Genomic DNA, 21267 nt, shown 5'->3' with positions numbered 1-21267 from the left:
GAAATCTAAAGCACTCTTTATCCTACTCCGTTGCAAGTAAGCTCTGGAGAATGATGGCCTCCTCAGAAAGGCCCTGGCCTAGTCTTCTTGTAAGACAAAATTCAAACCCTGTTAGGTGTAGATGTGTCCAGAGAGCAAAAGTACATGCCACGTAAGCAGTGATCTTGAATAAGGCCCACTAATACGCGTGACCCAAAGAATATGTAGCCATCCCTCTTTTGGGAAAGAAGGAAAACTAGACATATTGACTCAGTCATGTTTAACCCAGTTTTAAACATGTTGGGAGGATAGCGTAAACGGAGGACAGAGGCCCACTGAAAGAGATGGTTTCTCCCCTCACAGAGTAGAGTGATAAAAACTTCTCAGGCCTGAGTTTGAATTCTGATTATGCCACTCATTGTATGACCATAAGCATGTGACCTGATCTAACCCTTTTCCTCATCTGTAAATAAGACTACAGTGCTTACTTCTGTGAAACAGTATCTGTAAAGCATGTGCCATAGTGCCTGATACACTGACGTAGTTTATAAACACAGGCCTGCAACTTCAGTTTTTCTGTTTCCTATCCATTTTTTATCCATTACCTACGACATCACAGAATATATTTTATTCGTGCGTTCCCATTGTTTTACAAAAAAAAAAAAAAAATGAAACCCACTGCTGTTGAGTTGATTCCGACTCATAGCGACCCTGTAGGACAGAATAGAACTGCCCCATAGGGTTTCCAAGGAGCGGCTTGTAGATTTGAACCACCAGCCTTTTTGGTTAGCAGCTAAGCTCTTAACCACTGTACCACCCAGGCTTCCTGATTGTATCATTAAAAAAAACAAAAAAACAAACCCAACCTGTTGCCACTGAGTTGATTCTGACTCATAGCAACCCTATGGGACAGAGTAGGACTGCTCCATAGGGTTTCCCAGTAGTGGCTACTGGATTCAAACTACTGACTTTTTGGTTAGCAGCCGAATGCTTAACCACTGCACCACCAGGGCTCCGATTGTATTATGAAATCCTAAAAAACCTGTTGCCATTGAGTCGATTCCGACTCATAGCAACCCTACAGGACAGAGAGGACTGCCCCATAGGGTTTCCAAGGAGCGCCTGGTGGATTCGGACTGCCGACCTTTATGGTTAGCAGCTGTAGCTCTCAGATTGTATTATAGCAAGTATTTATCAATCATCATAACACCCTCTAGTGGAAAAGATGTAAACAGAGAAATACTTTTAAAAAGGGTGTACTGGAAGAGTGGAAGGAGCCCTGGTGGTGTGATGGATAGAACGCTTGGCTGCTAACTGAAAGGTGGGCGGTCGAAGCCACAGCTGTTCTACAGGAGAAAAGACGTGGCAATCTGGCCCTGTAAAGATTACAGTTCAGGAAACCCTATGGAACAGTTCTCCTCTGTCCTGTAGGTCACTCTAAGTTGGAATTGATGGCACACAACAAAACAGCAGAAAAGTAGGAGCATGCTATAATAAGCTGGAGCAATTGCCAGTAAAAATAGAAATGTGACAAATTTCTAAGGGGATGGTATTCGCAGATCTTCCTAGTTGTTAGGTAGAGGCTCTTTCCTTTTCTTAAAATATGAGTCTGTTGCTTTAAGTTTTCTTCTTCTAACTTTTAACCGAAGCTTCTCTAAATGTTTTGTTGATCTTACATTTGAATGCCAAAATGAATTTTAGCTTACGGTCGATTTCTAATTAATCCTGTTAGTGCAGTTTTTAAAATACTTATTAGCATTATTTTGAAACCAAAATTGCTCTAAATGTTGGTCATGTTTAAATATCTATCTGATTTATGCAAATAGTTACGAGTTTTCATTGTAGGCTGAAGAACAGTTTTCCCACAGAATGGAGAATTTTTAAATTTTAAAGTTTGTTGATAGTGTTCCATTGGTTTGAAGCCTTCCACAGTCTTAACATAGCTTATTTCTACCTGATTTCATTTCCATGCTTCTCTGCTTGCTTTGAAAGACCCCCCGCTGCCCTCAGCTTAAACCCAGCCCAGTCTCGTCTTTATCTGTACACATTCCTGGGTTTAGATTATTGGTTTCTCTGAATGCATTGTTGGTTCTCTTAACTATGCGGTTCATTTGATATTACCATGTGACCTTTCTTGTAGGTTTTGTCTTGAGTTGACATTTAATTCTTTTATTTTTTCGAACAGTAGACGTTTGATAATATTTGCTTTTTAGTGCTGGTTCAAGTTGGGAGTTGAAGATTGACAAATTGTAAAGTGAACATTTTCTCATTTCATGTATTAAGATATACCCAAGCTAGACTATAAGTTAGGTGTGTTATTTAAGTTGCGTTTAACACTTAAATATTCAATATACAGATCATTCCATTGAGAAATATTATAATACAGTTAACAGTACTAGAGTAAGGCTCCCCTGAGGAGAATCCTGATTTAGGAACCATGTTGCAAAGATGCCAAAAACAATTGAAAACAATTCATATAGCCATTTGGTAACATATTTTTAAAGAATATTTACTAATAGCGAAATTCTTTCAACTATAATGCTTACTGAAACATAGAAATCAAAACTATGTATATAGTATGATCATAATTATGAAACAGGCATATATTAATCTTCTGTATATGCATGGAAAAAGATCAGAAGGAGTTATACCAAATGTTAGGAATTACATCTGAATGTGGTTAGATTAAAGGTTATTTTAGTTTTGTCTTATATACCCTTTAGAATTTCCCAGGTTTGCTGCAACAAGTATATATTACTCTTACTTATTAAAAAATATCTGTGCCAACACATGGCAACCTTACGTTAACAGAATGAAATGTTGCCTGGTCCCACACTGTCTTCGCGATCATCGGTACGTTTGTGTCCGTCATCGTGGCTATTGCGTAGTGTCTTCTGCCCTAGGGGGCTCATCTTCCAGCACAGTGTCAAACAGTGTTCTGTTGTGATCTGCAGTGAAACCTGTGAGAGTCCGAGCTCAAGGGGACTGCTTTCCAGGTCTCACGAGTTTTTCCACCTCTCACAGGGTACATTCTTGCCACTTTTCTGTCACTCTCTATTAGTGGAGTTTTACTTCTCTGACAAGTTTCTGCCTTACACAGGCTCCAGATTTTGCAGATCTTATCCTATAAGATTTTCATCAGGTAATTTTTGGAAGTAGATCACCAGGCCTTTCTTCCTAGTCCCTTTTAGTCTGGAAGTTCTGCTGAAACCTGTCTACCGTGGATGGCCCTGCTGATACTTGAAATACTGGTGGCATAGCTTCCAGCATCGTAGCAACACACAAGCCACCATAGTATGGCAAACTGACAGACGATTGGTAGTTTGCTCATATACCATTTTTTTTCCAACTACAACAAACTTAGGTCCCTTTTTGAATTAGTGTGTAGTTTTTTCACCACCCTTTATGTAGACAGTAATGTCAATTTTTAAACCTTTTTGTCAGTGGTTACAGTCTTAATTTTAGGACTCTTATTAACAAGATGCTTGTGGGTTTACTTTTTGCTTTTACTCTTGTCATAAAATCTCAATCCTATCTTTGACCTTCTGAGAGACAGATTTTCATGCACTTAATCATGTTGGTTGCTGTAATTAATCTCTGCTATCTATAAACTAATATGATAAACAGAAAGGCCAAGTTAGATGGATTATAGAATACAGAGAAAAGAAAATATGGTAGGGAATTTGGATTCGGTGTTCTTTAAATGCCTAATTTGTAGATATGACGATATTCTTTTGTTTCTTCTTTCAAATTTGCGTTAAATTCAGTACTCTTTAGTTCTCAACTGAGAAATGCTTTTTCTTTTCTGTTAAATATTGGGATTTTTTATTGGCAAAACTTACAAACATTTCATAATTCCTTCAGTGATCCTTAAGATGGATAGTAATTCAAAAAGCACAAAGATATAAAGGCACAAAAGATACACATTATTTAAGTTTTCATAAAGATCACACATTAATACGCTTAGTTTACTTGGTAAATTAATGACAATTATTTTTTCACTATGAAGCTTCATATATAAGCACTTACTAAAGAATTTATCTGTTTCTTCATTGAACACTTAAAAAAAAAACAAACCCATTTCCATCAAATCGATTATGACTCATAATGACCCTTTACGACAGAGCAGAACTGCCCATGGGGTGTCCGAGGCAGTAAATCTTTACAGAAGCAGACTGCCACATCTTCCTCGTGTGAAGTGGCTGGTGGGTTCAAAGTGCCAGCCTTTCCATTAGCAGCCAAGAGCTTAACCCACTTTACCACCAGGGCTCTGTCATTGAACACTAGAGGGCCATATAGTACCTTATTGCTATCGATAGAGCTGCTTTTAACATATTTAAGTGTATTTAGTAAGTGTTTGTCTCTTTTCCTTTGTGTTCTAAGTTACCATTTCTTGCTCAGAATTTGGAATAAATATTTGAAATAGTATGTGCATGATTATATAATATGCAGGGTTGTCTTTTAGCAGGTTCATTTTGCTCTTTGAAAACAGCAATAACAGCAAAAAAGTGATTAGAGAGTGACCCTTGGAATAAATGTACGCATATGTGCAAGCTTACCTTGGGAGTATGAGGTTGTATTTTGAAAATTTCTCAGGTACCTGCACTTAAATGCATAAAAATAAAAGTCTCACCATTGTTAGTTGCTCCAAGCATGTAAGTGAGAAAAGAATGATCTCTCCAAAGGGGCTGTCCTTTTTGTCAGATTTTCTCTGTGTTAACATAAAAATATTGCAGGGTTTCACCACCTGACCATCCTGTATTGCCATTTTTTATCGATTGATTGATTGTGCTTTAAGTGAAAGTTTACAAATCAAGTCAGTCTCTCATACAAAAAGTTATACGCACCTTGCTGTGTACTCCTAGCTGCTCTCCCTTAATGAGACAGCACGTTCTTCCTCTCCACCCTGTATTCCCCATGTCCATTCAACCAGCTCCCGTCCCCCTTTTCCTTCTCATCTCACCTCCAGACAGGAGTTGCCCACATAGTCTCATGTGTCTCCTTGAGCCAAGAAGCTGTCTTCACGAGTATCATTATCTATCTTGTAGTCCAGTCCAATCTCTTTCTGGAGAGTTGGCTTCGGGAACGGTTCCAGTCCTGGGCTAACAAAGGGTCTGGGGACCATTACCTCCAGAGTCCCTCTAGTCTCAGTCAGACCATTAAGCCTGGTCTTTTTATGAGATTTTGAGATCTGCATCCCACTGTTCTGCTTCATCAGGGATTCTCTGTTGTGTTCCCTGTCAGGGCAGTGACCGGTCGTAGCCCGGCACCGTCTAGTTCTTCTGGTCTCAGGCTGATGGAGTCTCTCGTTTACTTGGCCGTTTCTGTCTCTTGGGCTCATCTTTACCACATGTCTTTGGCGTTCTTCATTCTCCTTTGCTCCAGGCGGATCGAGACCAATTAATGCATCTTAGGTGGCCGCTGGCTAGCGTTTAAGACCCCAGACACCTCTTTCCAAAGTGAGATGCAGAATGTTCTAATACATTTTGTTATGCCAGTTGACCTAGATGTCCCTTGAAACCTTGGTCCCCAAACCCCCATCTAAATAGCCATTCCTCTTCCTCAGTTTCTTTTGGCTGTTGGGGGTGGAAAAAAAAAAAAAAAGAGGAAATATAACCTAGTTGAGGGGTCATTACTTAAGTGCCCACAGGACCCAAAGGTACAGCCATGCTTGAGCCAGTAGGACAGTGCAGGCTCTTGTGAACTGCAAGGCGTATGCCTTCCCCAGAAGGTATTAACTAACATTCTTTTAGAAAAGGAACACTTTTTGTTGGCTCCCACAAACTGACTTTGAACCACATTTGACCAGTGAACTCTTGGTTTGAAACCTTTGATTGTTTCTAGTTTAGAGGTCTAGGTAGATCCTTGGTTAAATTTCTATTTCTTCCTTAGGTATACTTTAGAAAGCACTTTTCCTTATTAATTTCTATATTATGTTTTAGAGGGAAAGTAAAGACATTTTCCTATTAGCTGCCATTTACATTTTTGTGAAGGGTTATTAGTATGAGTTAGAGGATACAATGTTTACATCTACAGGAGGGCATAAAAGGATCCTGCGACAGAGAAAGAGAGCAGGAAAGTATTTAAAGACTTATAAGAACCTAAGCTTTTGGGTTTTCCCCCTTAGATTTCTCAATTTTAATATGTTCAATTATTTCTTCATATCATTTACTGTAATGAAGTGACAAAACCTTGATATTTAGTTCTAAAGTGTGCTGGGGTTAGTCCTCTTGAACACTGATTAACTTCTTTTCGATTTAAAGCCATTGATATGATTAAGTGTTCTCTAACTAATAAACTAATAAAGTTATGTTTCACATGCTTTAGGTGTTTGCTGGTTTTCTATACTACAACCATTTTCTGAAAACCACTTTAATTACTATTTTGGCAGATTAACATGAGCTTTGGTGATTAGTTCAATTCATTGGCTCATATAATAAACACTGAGCTTGAATTTTGATCTTTTTGCCCACGTAATGAAGAGTTATTGTTAGCATAATCTGTTTGGAGACAACTAAACTCTTAGATGGCCAAGAGTGTAAAACAATAAAAAAGGGAGGTCTGTATCTAGATGCAGTGATAAACACCTGGACTTTTTGAGTCCAGGTAAAGAAACTAAATATTGTTGGTGAATTAAAGACAGCAAAGTAGTGCCCTTTTAACATGTATCTGGAGAAGACATTAGCTTACTAATTAAAATTTGGTTCAGTTTGACAGACATTATTGAGTACCCTAAGAATTGCCATTATTCTTCTAAGATGTGTCACAATTTAATACTATCGTTTGGGGAGGATGAATGGTGAGAAGGCATTGAGGGAGGGGTATTACCATGTTAAATGCATACATCTATTCTAAGATGCATTTAATTTAAAAAAAGATTAATATGAGGGGCAGGGCAAGTGTGGAATCAAGGGTATGAAACCTCTTAGAAAGGTAAGGGATCAGTGGGATCCCCCGCAGTGGACAGAAGGTCTGGGAAAATCCGGCTAGTATGAGTGCTAGAAATGCGCCTACAACACTGTTCACCTGTGTTGTAGCTGATTTCCATCAGTGATGACATGGGAATGATTCTTAAGCAGAAAACCCTCTTGTCCCCACTTCCCCTTGCCACAGCTTATTGGAGACACAGACAATCTCAAGAAAGTATAGGAACCAAAAAGGTAATTAAAATAAATGAAATGCCTTAAGTATAAGACCCGAGGAACCAAAGCTTCTCTAAAGAGGATGGCTATGAAAACTGTGATGCTGTTGCTGCTATGTTCTCCAGTTTTTCAAAAGTGACTGAGATTCCAGAATTTTGGATATTTCTCCATCTTTATATGTTAGTGTCCAAACTTCACAAAAGCATTTCTGTGAGTTGTGTTTGATGTATGGACCACCCATTTTCACTAGGCATCATAAATGGAAGAAGAGGGTGTTCCTCACTCATCGCAGAATTAAAATAGTTTCCATCCAGTGCAGATTCACTAAGGCAGCTGAGTTGTTTGGAGTGGAAGTACAGCATATATGTAGCACATTAAATGCCTTAGTCAGTGACATAAGGACTTTTTTTCATTATGAATTTAATATAGTGGTTTTAGATACTGAACTGCCAAATGATTCGGCCTCATTAAAAAAAAAAAAAAAAATGTGTGTCCCAACTTCCACAAGGGATTTGATTTGTCCTTTTTTATGTATAGGAGAGTGCTACGGCTGCTAACCAAAGGGTCGGCAGTTCAAATCCGCCAGGCGCTCCTTGGAAACTCTCCGGGGCAGTTCTACTCCGTCCTGTAGGTCACTATGAGTTGGAATCGACTCAAGGGCACTCGGTTTTATGTATGGGAGAAACACATGGAATAAAATGATAGTATACATGAAAATCAGAACCAAGGAGAATACTAGAGTAGACTGTGAGGACAAGGCCGTGAGAAGAGATAAGAAATGAGTTTTGATGAGTTGGGGTAAGCCAGTAGTAGGATACAAGTTGGCCACTCATAAAGGTCTACACCAATACTCTTCAGAGTGTGACCATGGACCAGCTGTATCAGAAACATCTGAAGTGCTTATTAAAAATGAAGGTTGCTGGTTTATACTCCAGGACTACTCAATTAAAGCTCTAGGATGTGATTGTAATGTAGATTAAAGTTTGCAGAACATTGGCCTGTAGTTTGGTCTCTGCCTTCCTCCATGGGATAAAATTAAGAGGAGGATGTGCTGCATTCTTTCAGAGGAAGAGAAAGCATGCCAGCCGTTCAAAGGATGCATCCCTTTATTAATAGTCTATGAAAGGAACTCTCACGTGGGCCTTCACGAGTGATTTAGTAGACCATGTTCTCAATAGTGTATCTATAACAACTGTATGAATGCTTATGAATAGTGGTAGTTAAAAAGTGTGGTCTCTGGAGTCAAACTGGGGGGTTTTCAAATACTAGCTCTCTTGTTAATGGCAGTTTGACCTTGGGCAAACTGTTAACCACTCTTGCAGAGTTATCATAAGGAAGGAAGTATATTCACCACGTAGTGCTATTGAGAAGATTAAATGAGACAACCATGTAAGATACTTAGACCGATGACGAGCAAATAGTAAGTCTTTTCATAAGTAGTAACTATTATATTGAAAAGGAGCCCCTGGTGGGTAAAGCACTGGATTGCTCAGCGGAAGCTCCGCTGTTGGAACCCAGCAGCCTCCCTGCGGGAGCAGGATGTGGCCGTCCGCTCCCATAAAGACTACAGCCTTATAGGACTGTTCTACTCTGTCCTTCAGGGTCGTTGTGACTTGGAATCAGCTTGATGGCAATGGGGTTGTTACATTTTATAAGACTTATTAGCGTTATGTTCCACGGTTATGCTAAAACTAGCTTAACTACCTAGTCCAGGCTAGACAGTATACTATACAAAATATTTTTAGTTTCAAAGAAACCTTCACTCCTAAGTGGGTTAAAAGTGTTCCACTGGTTTTAGCCTAAATTATTGTGGCTTTTTAGCATAGAGTTTTCAGCCGTTTGGTATTATAAATTTTGTTAGTGCTGACTGTGAAGCAGTCTTGATCCTAGACAGATACTTTTCTTTAGTTGGTCTGTAATGCTGACCCAGAAGGAATTTGAAAGCCTAAAAGTAAATCTTGGTAGTCTTGGGGCTTTGAGTTCTCTCATGAAGAGATGAAAATGCCAGTTCTATTAGATAATGACACTTGGGTGTTCTTGAACTGAATAAGTGGAACTGCAGTAAATGCAAGGGTAGATTCTCTTTGGCACTCCTGTAGAAATTCTAGAATTCTGCTTGATACTACGGGAAAACCGAAGTTGTTTTTTTTACAGCAAAGAGATTATTTTAAGCAAATGAAGGCAGTAATTAAGAATGGAAGAATAGTATCAGTCAGGTTGAAATGATCTCTCTTTAGAATGCAGTTTAGAGAATATGTTTTATAAAGTATTAGTATAGCTTCTAGCCATATCCGACACAGACCGTTAACTTGATTCCTCCTAGTAGTACGTTGTCAGAGTGGCATCTTGGACATAAGCTTTAACCTCTACTTATATGAAATGTAAAAAGAAGAGTGGTGATTATTTCCATAGATCACTAGGGTTAAAAAAAAAAATGTTACGATTACTCTGTGTTTTTTTTTTTTTTTTTCTCCAGAAAAAGGTCTGCTTTGTTCAGATGAATCTTATTTCCTTTTGTCAGGTGGTCTTTGCTGAGTGATTATTAAACATGGCTTTCCTGCTTTAAAAATAGCAGTTACTCTTAGAAGATAATATTATTTTCAGAAGTGAAAAGCCTTTATTTCTCTGTTTTTCTGGTGGTCTTAAATGGCAATTTCTGCTTATTGAAAGTGGATACAGATGAGAAATGGAAGTACGGAAGAAAGCACCGGTGCATGGGGGAAGCACCGAGGGCTGGTCGTGTGCTCAGCTGCACATGTTGGTTTTGTACGTCTGCCTTGTAAGTTTAATTTTCTGGAATGAATTGTTCGTACTTTACCAGTATGCTGCCAGCTGCCTCAGGGTTTAATGAGTGAAAATTTTAAATATGCTGAGGTACATCTGTAGTGTTTATCACTTACAGTTTCTGATTGGGTTTTATTTTCTCATTACTGTTTCACTGTGTTAACTGGTACAGAAAAGATTAAAACTTTAAGATGATCATTCTCTATCGGATATCAGTAATCTTGTATTTTTACTATGTTTTTTAATGCCTCTATTCCGGAAAGGAACAGAGCAGAGATTGCAAATTGGTGTCTTATATAGTATTTTTTTTTTTTTTTTAACACGTATGGAATCTGGAGAGTTCACATAAAAATACTGATTTTTCACCTTCTTTTGAAAATGTGGAATATCTGGACTTACTGGGCTCTTGTGCTTACATGACAGCAATCAACTGCACCTTTTAAATGGGTTTTCCAGGTCTTAAATCTGGCCTGCTTCTCTCTCTTATTTTACCTGCTTCCTCCTCTATTCATTTGAGTTTGCTTGGAATAAAGAAAGAAGTATGTCTTTAGGAAACCCAAAAGTGGGTTGATTTTTTTTATCATATGTCAGACTAGTTTAATGTAAATTCCATGCAAGTGTAGTATATAACATTATCTAAAGTTTTATTATGAAAAGAACTAGAGACTTGCTACAGGCTTCATTTCCAGTGAGCAATATCAAGGGAGGAAATAGTCACCAAAACCTTTGTAACCCCTCAAAGATACCCATTCCTGAAAGTTTTCATTTTGGATCACGTGTTGCCTTTTCCACCCTTGTTAAATTTTGAAATAATCCCTTCACTAGAATGACTGTCTTATTGCAAAATGAACCAGTGTTCTTGCAGCTCTTTATTTTGTAAAGTGTCGATGTGATCTATTGCCACCTAACAAACTGCCCCAAAGCTTAGCGGCTTATAACAAACAATTATTAGTTATTATTTCTCAATTTCCTGTAGGTTAAGAATTTAGGAAGGGCTCACCTGGACACTGCTGATTCAGAGTTGCAGTCAGATGGTGGCTGGAGGTGAAACAACAGGGGTCTAGAACGGCTGGATTCTGGCTAGGAGTCTTTTTCTCTTCAGATAGTCTCAGGACTTCCCTATGCGGCCTCTCCACCTGGGATAGTTTGGACTTCTTCACAGCATGGTGATCTTAGGGCAGTTGGATTACTTAAATAGCAATTCAGGGCCACGTACTTGATAGTAGGAGCTGAATCTCTTTTTATGACGTAGTCTTCAAGGTCAGATAATGTCACTTTCATCAAAGTCTGCCCAGTTTTTAAGGGAAGGGGACATGGATCCCACCTCTCAGTGGGAGGTGTATCACTGTTACATTATAATAAGAGCATGTGAGATGGGGGGTATTGTTGCAGCCATCTTTGGGAAATAGCATTTGCTATAGGAAGTCATGATATCTTTACACCTATTTCTGTTTTTTTAATTTGGACTTCAGGTTCATTAAAACAGATTCCACATATATAAATGTCTTATACAATACTTGATTTCAGTTATGTAGAACTCAGTTATCTGGCAAACTTACAAATCTAAAACATAGATCATAAAAAATAAGTCTCCAGACAACTAGGTTAGGAAAATCATACAAACTAGGTTAGGAAATAACATTTTATAGAATAGAATACATGTTCTGTCTATTACAAAGCACGAGCTTAAGAATTAGACGTGTTGTTAGGTACCATCAAGTTGATTGTGACTCAGAGTGACCCCATTTGACAGAGTAGAACTGCCCCATAGGGGTTTCTTGCTTGTAATCTTTATGGAAGCAGATTTCTAGGTCTTTTTCCCTCGAAGCAGCTGGGTGGTTTTAAACTGGCAACCTTTCAGTTAGGAGCTGTACCACCAAATCAAAAAATCAAACCCATTGCCATCGATTCAATTCCTACTCATAGCAACCCTATAGGACAGAGTAAAACTGCCCATTAGGGTTTCCAAGGAGCAGCTGGTGGATTCTAACTGCCATCCTTTTGGTTAGCAACCAAATGCTTATAACCACTGCACCACCAGGTCTCCAAAATTGAAACCCATTGCCATTGAGTCCATTCCTACTCATAGCAACCCTACAGGACAGAGTAAAACTGCCCCTTAGGGTTTCCAAGGAGCGGCTGGTGGATTTGAACTGCTGGCCTTTCAGTTAGCAGCCAAGCTGTTTATAAACCCAGTGCCGTCGAGTCGATTCCGACTCATAGTGACCCTATAGGACAGAGTAGAACTGCCCCACAGAGTTACCAAGGAGCGCCTGGCGGATTCGAACTGCTGACACTTTGGTTAGCAGCCGTAGCACTTAACCAGTATGCCACCAGGGTTTCCAAGCTGTTTAGATCAGGGTTAAAATCTCAACTGTACTTATTGGCAGTTGTGTTACTTTAGGCAAATTTTTAGGCCTTTCTGAGCCTGAATTTACTTATCTATAAAACCTAGGGTAGTGATACCTCACAGTCCTAGTGTGATGATTAAGTGAAATACAGTACAATCAACTAGGAACTGTCAGGTGTTTAATCCTTCCCCCAAATCGTTGTCCCAATCTGAAATAATACATTTGTGCTTTCTGAGCCCTATACCTGTAATACCTGTCTCCTAGACCTCGTTCTTCTTCTATCCCAGTATCTTTCTGTTTCAGGCATGCTCAAGAAGTGTAGGGATTGAGTCTTGTTTGTTTGTTTTTAATCTTCCCTGATAGCCAGCTAGTGTTTTACTTATTGGAAAGAGAGAAAGTTCAATTAAATTTATACCTCAGCTATAAAATTAATGTTGATGTTTAACGGGTAATGTATTTTGTTCAGTTTGTAACTTTGGCAGTGTAAAAAACTGATGGTATCAACTGCCAGCCCATCCAAGAATGGGATTCTAAATATGTGTTTTCTAAAACTTAATTCCATATTTAAAATATTTTCTATTCAAGAAGGAATTAATACTATACTTAATTTCTATGCTAAAGCATTTTCAGTAAATATTAATAAGTCTCGTATGCTTCCATAGCATGTTACTGAGAACTATATAAATTGTGTTCATCCTGCTCAAAATAATGGATTTTGATTTTTTCAAATAATTTATAATTGCAACAGAAACCCAACAGTGTAAGAGACATAATTATCCCCCCCATCTTACTTTCTTAAAGTCAGCATTCTATCGGATATTTTACACTTTCATAGACTCAGCTTATTTTTCATAGGGTAGTCCTATAATGCATTAAATGTCAGTTTGTTGAGCTTCCTGCATTAGAGCTTGATTTCATTTTTTTTTTCATTTTGGTTTAATTTTTTAATCTATATAGAAAAGGTACCTACATTGCTTATGCTTTAAGAATTATTAGTATTATGTCCTTATTTATGGCTTCCTAGCCCCAAGACTTTAGAATTTTTATAGGAGAAATAAATTATTGGTAAGTAATATGTTAATTTATTTTAACTGAAAAGCGTGCAACCTGTTGATGTTTAAACTTATTCATGAAAGTAACTTAAATGTCGTACCTTAAAATTTTGATATTAAAGCAGTTATTTTTTTCCCTTAAATTTAAATTTTGTTTTGAGAATTATAGAAAATTAAATTGCTTTAAATTACTTACTCTGCCATCACGTGAGATTTTTGCATGACTGAAATACCTTTAATTACTATGTCATTTTTGTCATAGTTGACTAAAAGGTATAACAATGTATAAATAATCACCAGCTAAATTCTTGGTGAGCAGCTGTGTGAGACCAGTTTAACAGCTGGGGTAACCCAGCACACACGATAAGAGTTAAACTTGATCATGAAGCAAGTTATTTTATAGTCATTGAGAACTTCATACTGAGCATTTCTGAAATATTTACAGAATTCAATCCAGTAGTTGGATTTTTGTTTTATCTCAAGTATTTCTGTATATGCTTAATGAAAGAATAAGGACAAGTGTTATTTTACAATTAACAGCTCAAGGTTTTAGACACAAAGAAAATCCAAATTATACTCATTCAAAAAATTTAAGACATTTACTCAGTATGTCACTGTTAAGGCCATTATGAAAGGTGGGAGAGAAAAACAAAAACATTCAAGTTATTGTAGTACAGTGTGGAATCAGAAAATTCCTGAGGTTATTTTTTCTTGAATTTCATCTTTTTACATCATATTTTTAAAAGTCACTTATACCTATAACTTTTTTTTTCCTATTGAAGTGTTTTATTTAGTTGTATTTTATAAACCTGTAACTATACTATTCTCTAAGCTATGTAATACAGGAAGACTCACCAAACTGGCAATCTAACCCATTACAAGAAAGCTCTGCACTCCACACTGCTAAAGCTGCGGAAGACGTCATTCCCTGTAGTCTGGTCCAGCCTCCTCGTCTGTGAATCCGGACTCCGGGCCAAGTTAGCAGACGTGCCTGAGGTCACCAGTAATGGTGAAGCGGAAACTACAACTTAGCCAATACTCTTCCATTTTTGTGTACGGATGAGTTTACCTGGCGTACCAGCTCAGAGTAATTCAGTTGAAAGACAGTTGCTGAGACAACTGTTTAGTCAAAGGATAATTTAGTTTTAAATAAATTTAGTTGTAAACAAATTAATAAATAGCTGGGTTTTTGAATCCCAGAGTTCTGGTATACTGTGGGGTGATTTTGCTACCTTTAAACTTATTATTCATTTTTTTAGAACTTGTTGGTTTTGAATTTGTAACTTATTTTCAGCCAGTTTTTGGAAATATCCAGAAAAATTTGCAAGTAATCTGCATATCCAGCAATCAGAACCTGATTATATAAAACAAAGCAGTTATAAAACTTTATGTAACCTTGTATTCTAGCTTTTTTTTTTTTAAATTAGAAAATACTGCATATACATGTATGTATATAATGCTATTTTGCAAAAGTTCAATTACCAGGTCACATTTTTATAACAGTCGCATATACTGTACATACTATTTCAGAGTCCAAACTAATTTCTCTTAAGCTGTTAAGGGTTGCCCTTAGTGCCCAAATACAGAAAAATATCAGGGAAATAAAACAATAACTTGTAACTCATTAAATGTTTACATGAATATAATATGTAAAATACAGTATAATTGGAACTTGTAATCTTAGCACTTTGAGCATTTAAAAAATGTCTTTTAGAATTTTTTTAAGAATTGTTTTAAATGTGGTTTTAATTTTTGTAAAATATCTTTATTCATTTGACTTATGCCTCTTAAGAATATTAGAACTTTAAAAGTAATATCATATACTTAAATTTTCTTTCATGTTCAATCTAATTGTATTTCTGTTTCTAGAATTGAAGTAATAATGTAGTTCAGATTTTTTTTACAGTTATTTCTGATAGAACTCGATTATCATTGAGCAAAAAAGAGTTAATTTCTTGATTTATGATTGTTTTCCTCTCTGCTTAAATTGCTCTATCTTAGTATATGAATTGCTCAGTAGGAAAATACTTTGACACTGGTATGGCAGGAAAGACTGAAAGCAATGAATTTGGCGCAGAGAATAATCTGTTTTATTCTATATCCCTGAATAAGTCAGTATGCATGATAATACCATATTCTTTTCTCAGAGGAAAATTGTTTGATTCTGATTTATTTTACTTGAGTAATGGCATAATTTTTACCATACAGAATTCTTTCTGATTCTGCAAAAAAAAAAAAGGCCATTTGTTGCTTTTAAATTTGCAGAAACAATGAATAATATTAGAATTTAAGTGGTACGTACTAATATTGTCCGTGTCAGAGGTTTTGAGGTGAGATTTGAAAATTCTTAATATAAAATCATTCGTACTTTTAGATAATCTTGTATCTTCCAGGTGACTTGTTTTAGCTGATTCAGGAATAGTTTATGAAAAATGGAAAACCTTTGTGTAGATCATATGCTGTGGCCTTTGGTCAAGAACAGTTAAATCTTAACCTTCTGTGTAATAATGAATGAAAGAATGGAAGTCCACAATAAATTGCTGTAGAGCTATTTTTTATTACAATTGGAGAATGGGATTGTAATGGATTTTAGAAATACTGTATTGGTGATGTTTTGTCACATGCAGCATTTATATAGGATCGTCTCTGGCCAATGCATCCTTTTAGAAGAAGGAAAGTCAGAAAATGCTAAGTGAACCAAATAAATTGCTTTATATACAGATATTATCTTTACCACAGAAGTTCTCCAGTGTTGAATTCCTGAGTAGTCAGTGATAGCTGAAATCTTAAAATGCTGAGACACTACAGCTAAAACACTATAGTTGCATTTTTAGGTGAAAATTTTGACAGAATTATGGATGCTTTCCTAAAACTTGTAGAATATTATATTTTGTAACACCTACTCCAAAGTTATTTATTACATTGTGATTTTTAGAATCTCTGCTTGCTTCCCTAGAACTTTTAAAATTGAAGCATAATCTACAAAACTGTGATTTTTGATACTAATAGTAGTAGTAACTAATAATGGCAGCTAACAGTATTGAGCACTTATATGAGGCATTTTTCTGTGGGCTTCACGTATCTTAGTTCATTTAATCCTCACAACAATCCTGTGAGGTAGGTACTGTATTATGAAAATGAGGCACAGAAGAATTAATTTAACGTCATACTATTAATAAATAATAGAGCCAGGGTTTGGAGTATGGCAATTTGGTGCGAGTCCATGCTCTTACCCACTGTATTATAGTGACTTTGTATTTGTGGTATCATCTTAAAAACAGATAGTTTTGAAGAATCTCTGTTTGAGGTGGTTATAACTTAGAGTATCCTAAATGTCTTTAAAAGGAAAATTAAGCCTAAGACCTTGTTTTTTCTTGAACACGTGGAACTAGCTGCATTTTAAAGTATCAGCTATTAGGGTTCTCCTGTGCATTGTCTGTGATTTCCTTCACTAAGGTTTTCTGTATTTGGTGGATTGATATTTTTCATGTTTCCATGTTGACTGGGGACGTTGTTTTAGAAGTAGTTACTTGAATCCTCAAAAAAAAAAAAAAAAATGAAACTTGCTGGTACATACATTTGGAAATCAGTATTCGCTGTGCTGAATCACTAGTACTGTTTCCTTTTTACAAAAATACATTGTTACATACACATAATACAATTTAGTCTTTTGGTTTGCTAGAGTTGCAGTACTCTATAGTATCCAGTTGAGGGCAGCGGTTTACTGATGGAAAAATGAGTTAACCTCAAAAGTAACTACTTTGTGCTTACCAAAACTTGGTATCTAGTGTAAAATACAACATTTGACATAAAAGCAGCCTTAATTTGCACTCCTGTTTTGTTGCTATTATCGTTGTAAATAATTTATTGAAAATGAAAAATCTAGTTTTACTTCAGAGTAATTTTTGTCCTCTTATAAATTAGAGAATGAAAACAGTGGTGATTCTAGTTTTTCCTTTCCCATTCCCACTGAAATTTGTCTCCCCACGGAAAAGTTATTTTCAATTTAGAAACTTCTTTTTCCCTTAAGATTCTATTTTTAAAGAACAATATAGAATCAGACTCTAAAGAGATTAGAGATCCTTTCTGTCTTCCTTATCATCAGAGTCTCTATGTGTGACTATAAAGTTCTTTGAGGGCTTTTAATTATAAAAGTGAAAAAATTATAATTTTCAATATGCTATTTTTACTAACTAGTGGATTAAGGGAAGGTTCAATTTAGAGCTGATCTGCTTGATTCATTTTTCTATGCAGAATTAATATATTAAATTTGTATACTAGTTTACTCTTCTAATTTTCCATTTTGAAGTATAACAGTTTAAATTATATCTTCTGTGTGGTTCAGAGAAAGGAAATTTGGGGGGTTGATTATCAACAACATCAGGAAACAGAATTTTTTGAGAATAAAGAATCTCAGTCTATATAAAGCTATATTGTAATGCTAACAAAGTGGGTACTGATAGTAACAGAGAGCATCCCATGGGAGCTACTTCAGCACAAAGGGATCATTTTTAAGGAGAGTCAGATACAACATGATTCAAAGCTCTGTTATTTGGGAAAAAAAGTGTGTTTTTATTTTTAAAGCAGCAGTCTTATGTTAGAAAATAAAAGTCGTATTAGAAGAGATAGAGACCAAAGTGGGGCTTGTTGTTAGATGCTTTTGAGTCAATTCCAACTCAAAGTAACCCGGTGTGACAGAGTAGAACTGGCCCATAGGGTTTACTAGGCTGTAACCTTTATGGAAGCCAGGTCTTTTCTCCCACAGAGCCTTTGGGTGGGTTCCAGCTAACAACCTTTCAGTTAGTGGCAAAGCCCTTAACTGTTGTGCCACCTGAAAGAAAAAAAGCTTGCTGTTCAGTGGATTCCGACTCTAGCCACCCTATAGGGCAGAGTAGAACTGCCCCATAGCATTTCCAAGCAGTGACTGCTGGATTTGAACAGGCGACCTTTTGATTAGCCACCATAGGTCTTAACCACTTAGCCCCAAGGGCTCCCTCCAGGGCCCCTTAAAGTGAAGCTAGTGAAACTCATTCTGTGAGGTGGTTAATAGTCTAGAGGGGCTGTAGATATGGTTTATCTTAGATACACCTTTTTTGTCTACCTTATAACATTTATAGGTTCCCAGTGCCTTTATACTATCTCTTTTCTCTCCTGTTGTTTTAGGGCTAGATCTCTGTTGGGGTTTTTGGTGATGGTGGTTCTATTCTGTTGTTTACTTTTGTGTAACTAAAAATGTCACCTCTGCTAATGATTTTGAATTCTTAACTACATATTACATTGTGGTATAAAAGAACGGTCCTTTTTGAGAGAGTAGCATCAAGGGAAGACTGGGATTATTTCTTGTGTATGGATTGCTTTCCCAGTTGCCCACTTGTATTTAGTAAGACAGATCTCTCCAAAGTCAAAAAACAAATCACCCATTTCTGACATTCTCCTTTCTAATTCTCTCGATATCACATTCTAACCCACTGTAAAGAACCATAGAAGCTGTTGGAAAAAGAGATAAGGGAGATGACTTGGCTATTGGAAGAAGAAAACAGAGTGGAAAGAGAAACCAGTTCAGGGAAGATTGTGAATGGGTGGTTCTGTCCTATTAACATTTCTTACACTGAGCTTTTCTCTTATCTTCGTTTTAGTCCAGTTCATGGACTTGAATACCGAATGTAGTCTAAAGATGAATTAACACTGACATAAGTAATTAATTTAGGAAGGTCATTTGAGATAAATCTGAAAAATGAGTTTGAGGAGGTTTTCAACTCCAAACTTTATCTTAGTTACTGAGGAACCGTCAGAGGTTCTGGAGGAGTGTACTGTGCACCACATTTCCTTTCTGTGTTTTAGGAAGATTTGTCTGGGTAAAAAACAGGCACTGAGGATTTGCAGTGGACCGGCACGTTTTTATCCGTTTTACTGTAATTACTTCCCATCACAGTTTATGTTTATAAATAAATACTTGTGTATTTTTTAATGTCTTTAATCAGTCATGTGACTGTTACACTTTCAAACATAATATGTTTTTCAGAATCACACTCAGACTAAAAACAGTTGAAAATTCTAGTAGGAATATTAACCTGAAGTGCAGTTAATAGCTAGAGTGGATTTAATGTCTTAGTGCATATGAGATAAAGGGAAGGGAAGGGAAAGGAAAGAGTACAGTTAAAGCAGTTAAAAATAGTGCTTATTCTGAAGATTTCTAAGCTAGAACAGATGTATGTGTATGTATTTGCGTGCATATGTATGTATTTTTGAGCATGCACGGCCAAGCAAATACTGTCTTTAAGTCTGAAACACAATTCAAAGCGTTGCTAAAATACTAATACTGATATTTGGGTGAGGAAGACTTAATAAGTATTTAAGAGAGTCTTTTTTTAAAGAAAATTTTACTTTCACTTTCTAGAGAACACCTTGTTTAAGTAGTTAGAGAAGTGTTCGAAGGGGCCCTACAGCATAGCCCTGCTTTGGTTGTGTTCACATTACTGACTTTGTATGGGAGGTTCACCAGCTGTTTGACTGGCAGGAGCAGACTGCTTTCACTTCAGTAGTTTATAATTCCTGGCTATTCTAGGATAGTTTGCACTTCACCAAGCCTCAGACAGGTCAGGACATTTGGTAGGAGAAGGTTGAAAGACAAAAGCAGCAGGCCTTGGGTTCTCAGCCTTTTTTTTTTTTTTTTTAATTTAAAAAAGAAAAACACATTTTTAAAATTTGGTGGTTAGAGATTTTAGTAATGTGCCTGTATTACATGTAGAGAGTATTCATCAAGAGAAGTTTTAAAATGTCAAAGCCGGGAAAAGCTACTTTAAACCATGGCATGGTTCCTGTTGATCTTAAAAGTGCAAAAGAGCCTCTGCCACATCAGACTGTGATGAAGATATTTAGCATTAGCATCATTGCCCAAGGCCTCCCTTTTTGTAGAAGACGGGTAAGTCTCGCACATTTGAGAAAGAGGAATGTTGATTTAAATGAAGTGCTCCTGCCTCCTCCTGTAGTGAAGAAATACTTCACATTTCAATTGATATTTATAACTAAGCTATAAGTGCGTGTAGCCAGTGGTAGTTTTATAACATGATACAGATCCTGGAACGCAGGACTACCCAGTGTACTTTTTTGTCTTTCTTACTTATTTTCCATGAAATTAGGATCTTGTAAACTTATTTGAAATTGAAAAGATAGGTTATGTTTTGAAATATGCTGACAAATACTAAAATCCAAGATTTGTAAGGTTTTTATTTTGTGTGAAAAACATAAAAGCTGGTGGTATTCTCCTTATACATGGAAATTACAGTATTTAACTCCATTAAAGAGTTTTCCAAGATATTTAGGTTTCTCTGACCGTTTAAGCTTTATTATAGGGACATTATTATTTGCTGTTATATAAAGTAAAAATAGCACGCTATTGTGTGACAGTAACAGTGTGGTTTATATATGGACAGTTCTGAACTAACAGGCTTTTTTGTAGAACTGAATTTGTGCTAGTGTATAATCAAGTTATGGCCTACTGGATGTTTTTCAGGATGAAGTTCCCCCTCCTTACCAAGTTTTGACCATGTCAATATTAGCAATTTTGTTGTTGGATTTTCTGAGTTAGTTGGCATTGCCATTTTGAATTTTTGACTAGACTGATATATTTTTAGGTATAAAGTATGCTTATGATTCTGAACACATTAATCTACCCCCCCAAATTTATTTGAGATTAAATGAGTGTTCGTATATATTAACATTAGAGTTTTCATTCCCTTTCTGTTTTATTAAAAAATTAAAGAGGAAATGTTCTACTAAATAAGTAGAATAATCCATAATACCTGGAAAATATTTTTTCTCCTTAGTAAAGGGAATTTTCAATTTGCTGGTACTTAAATAAGCTTTGTAAAAATACATTTTCTAATTGTCTTAGTTCCTTTTGAGTAGTACCCACTTCTACTCCAAACGAGTGGTAGCCATGTTGGAAAATAAGTAAGG

At 36.5% G+C, this 21267-nt stretch overlaps 1 protein-coding gene across 22 annotated transcripts in view; it reads left to right on the top strand.

Annotated features, from left to right (window-relative positions):
* FBXW7 (F-box and WD repeat domain containing 7) overlaps positions 1–21267 on the top strand; it is a 274164-nt gene that overhangs the window by 184664 nt on the left and 68233 nt on the right. The window contains exon 5 of one of the 22 annotated variants that reach the window (XM_064267581.1): positions 14141–20062. The exons of 20 other annotated variants lie outside the window; for them this stretch is intronic. In XM_064267581.1, the coding sequence (XP_064123651.1) occupies positions 14141–14179 (39 nt within the window). In that variant the 3' untranslated portion in view covers positions 14180–20062. Of the gene's footprint in view, positions 1–14140; positions 20231–21267 lie in introns of those variants that run through there. One more of the 22 variants, XM_023557132.2, reaches the window with a different exon arrangement.

Source organism: Loxodonta africana, chromosome 13 (assembly GCF_030014295.1).
Source record: "Loxodonta africana isolate mLoxAfr1 chromosome 13, mLoxAfr1.hap2, whole genome shotgun sequence".
In the NCBI taxonomy this organism is placed as follows: domain Eukaryota; kingdom Metazoa; phylum Chordata; class Mammalia; order Proboscidea; family Elephantidae; genus Loxodonta; species Loxodonta africana.
The sequence above is the reverse complement of the archived record's forward strand: the minus strand, read 5'-3'. Positions and strand labels throughout refer to the sequence as shown.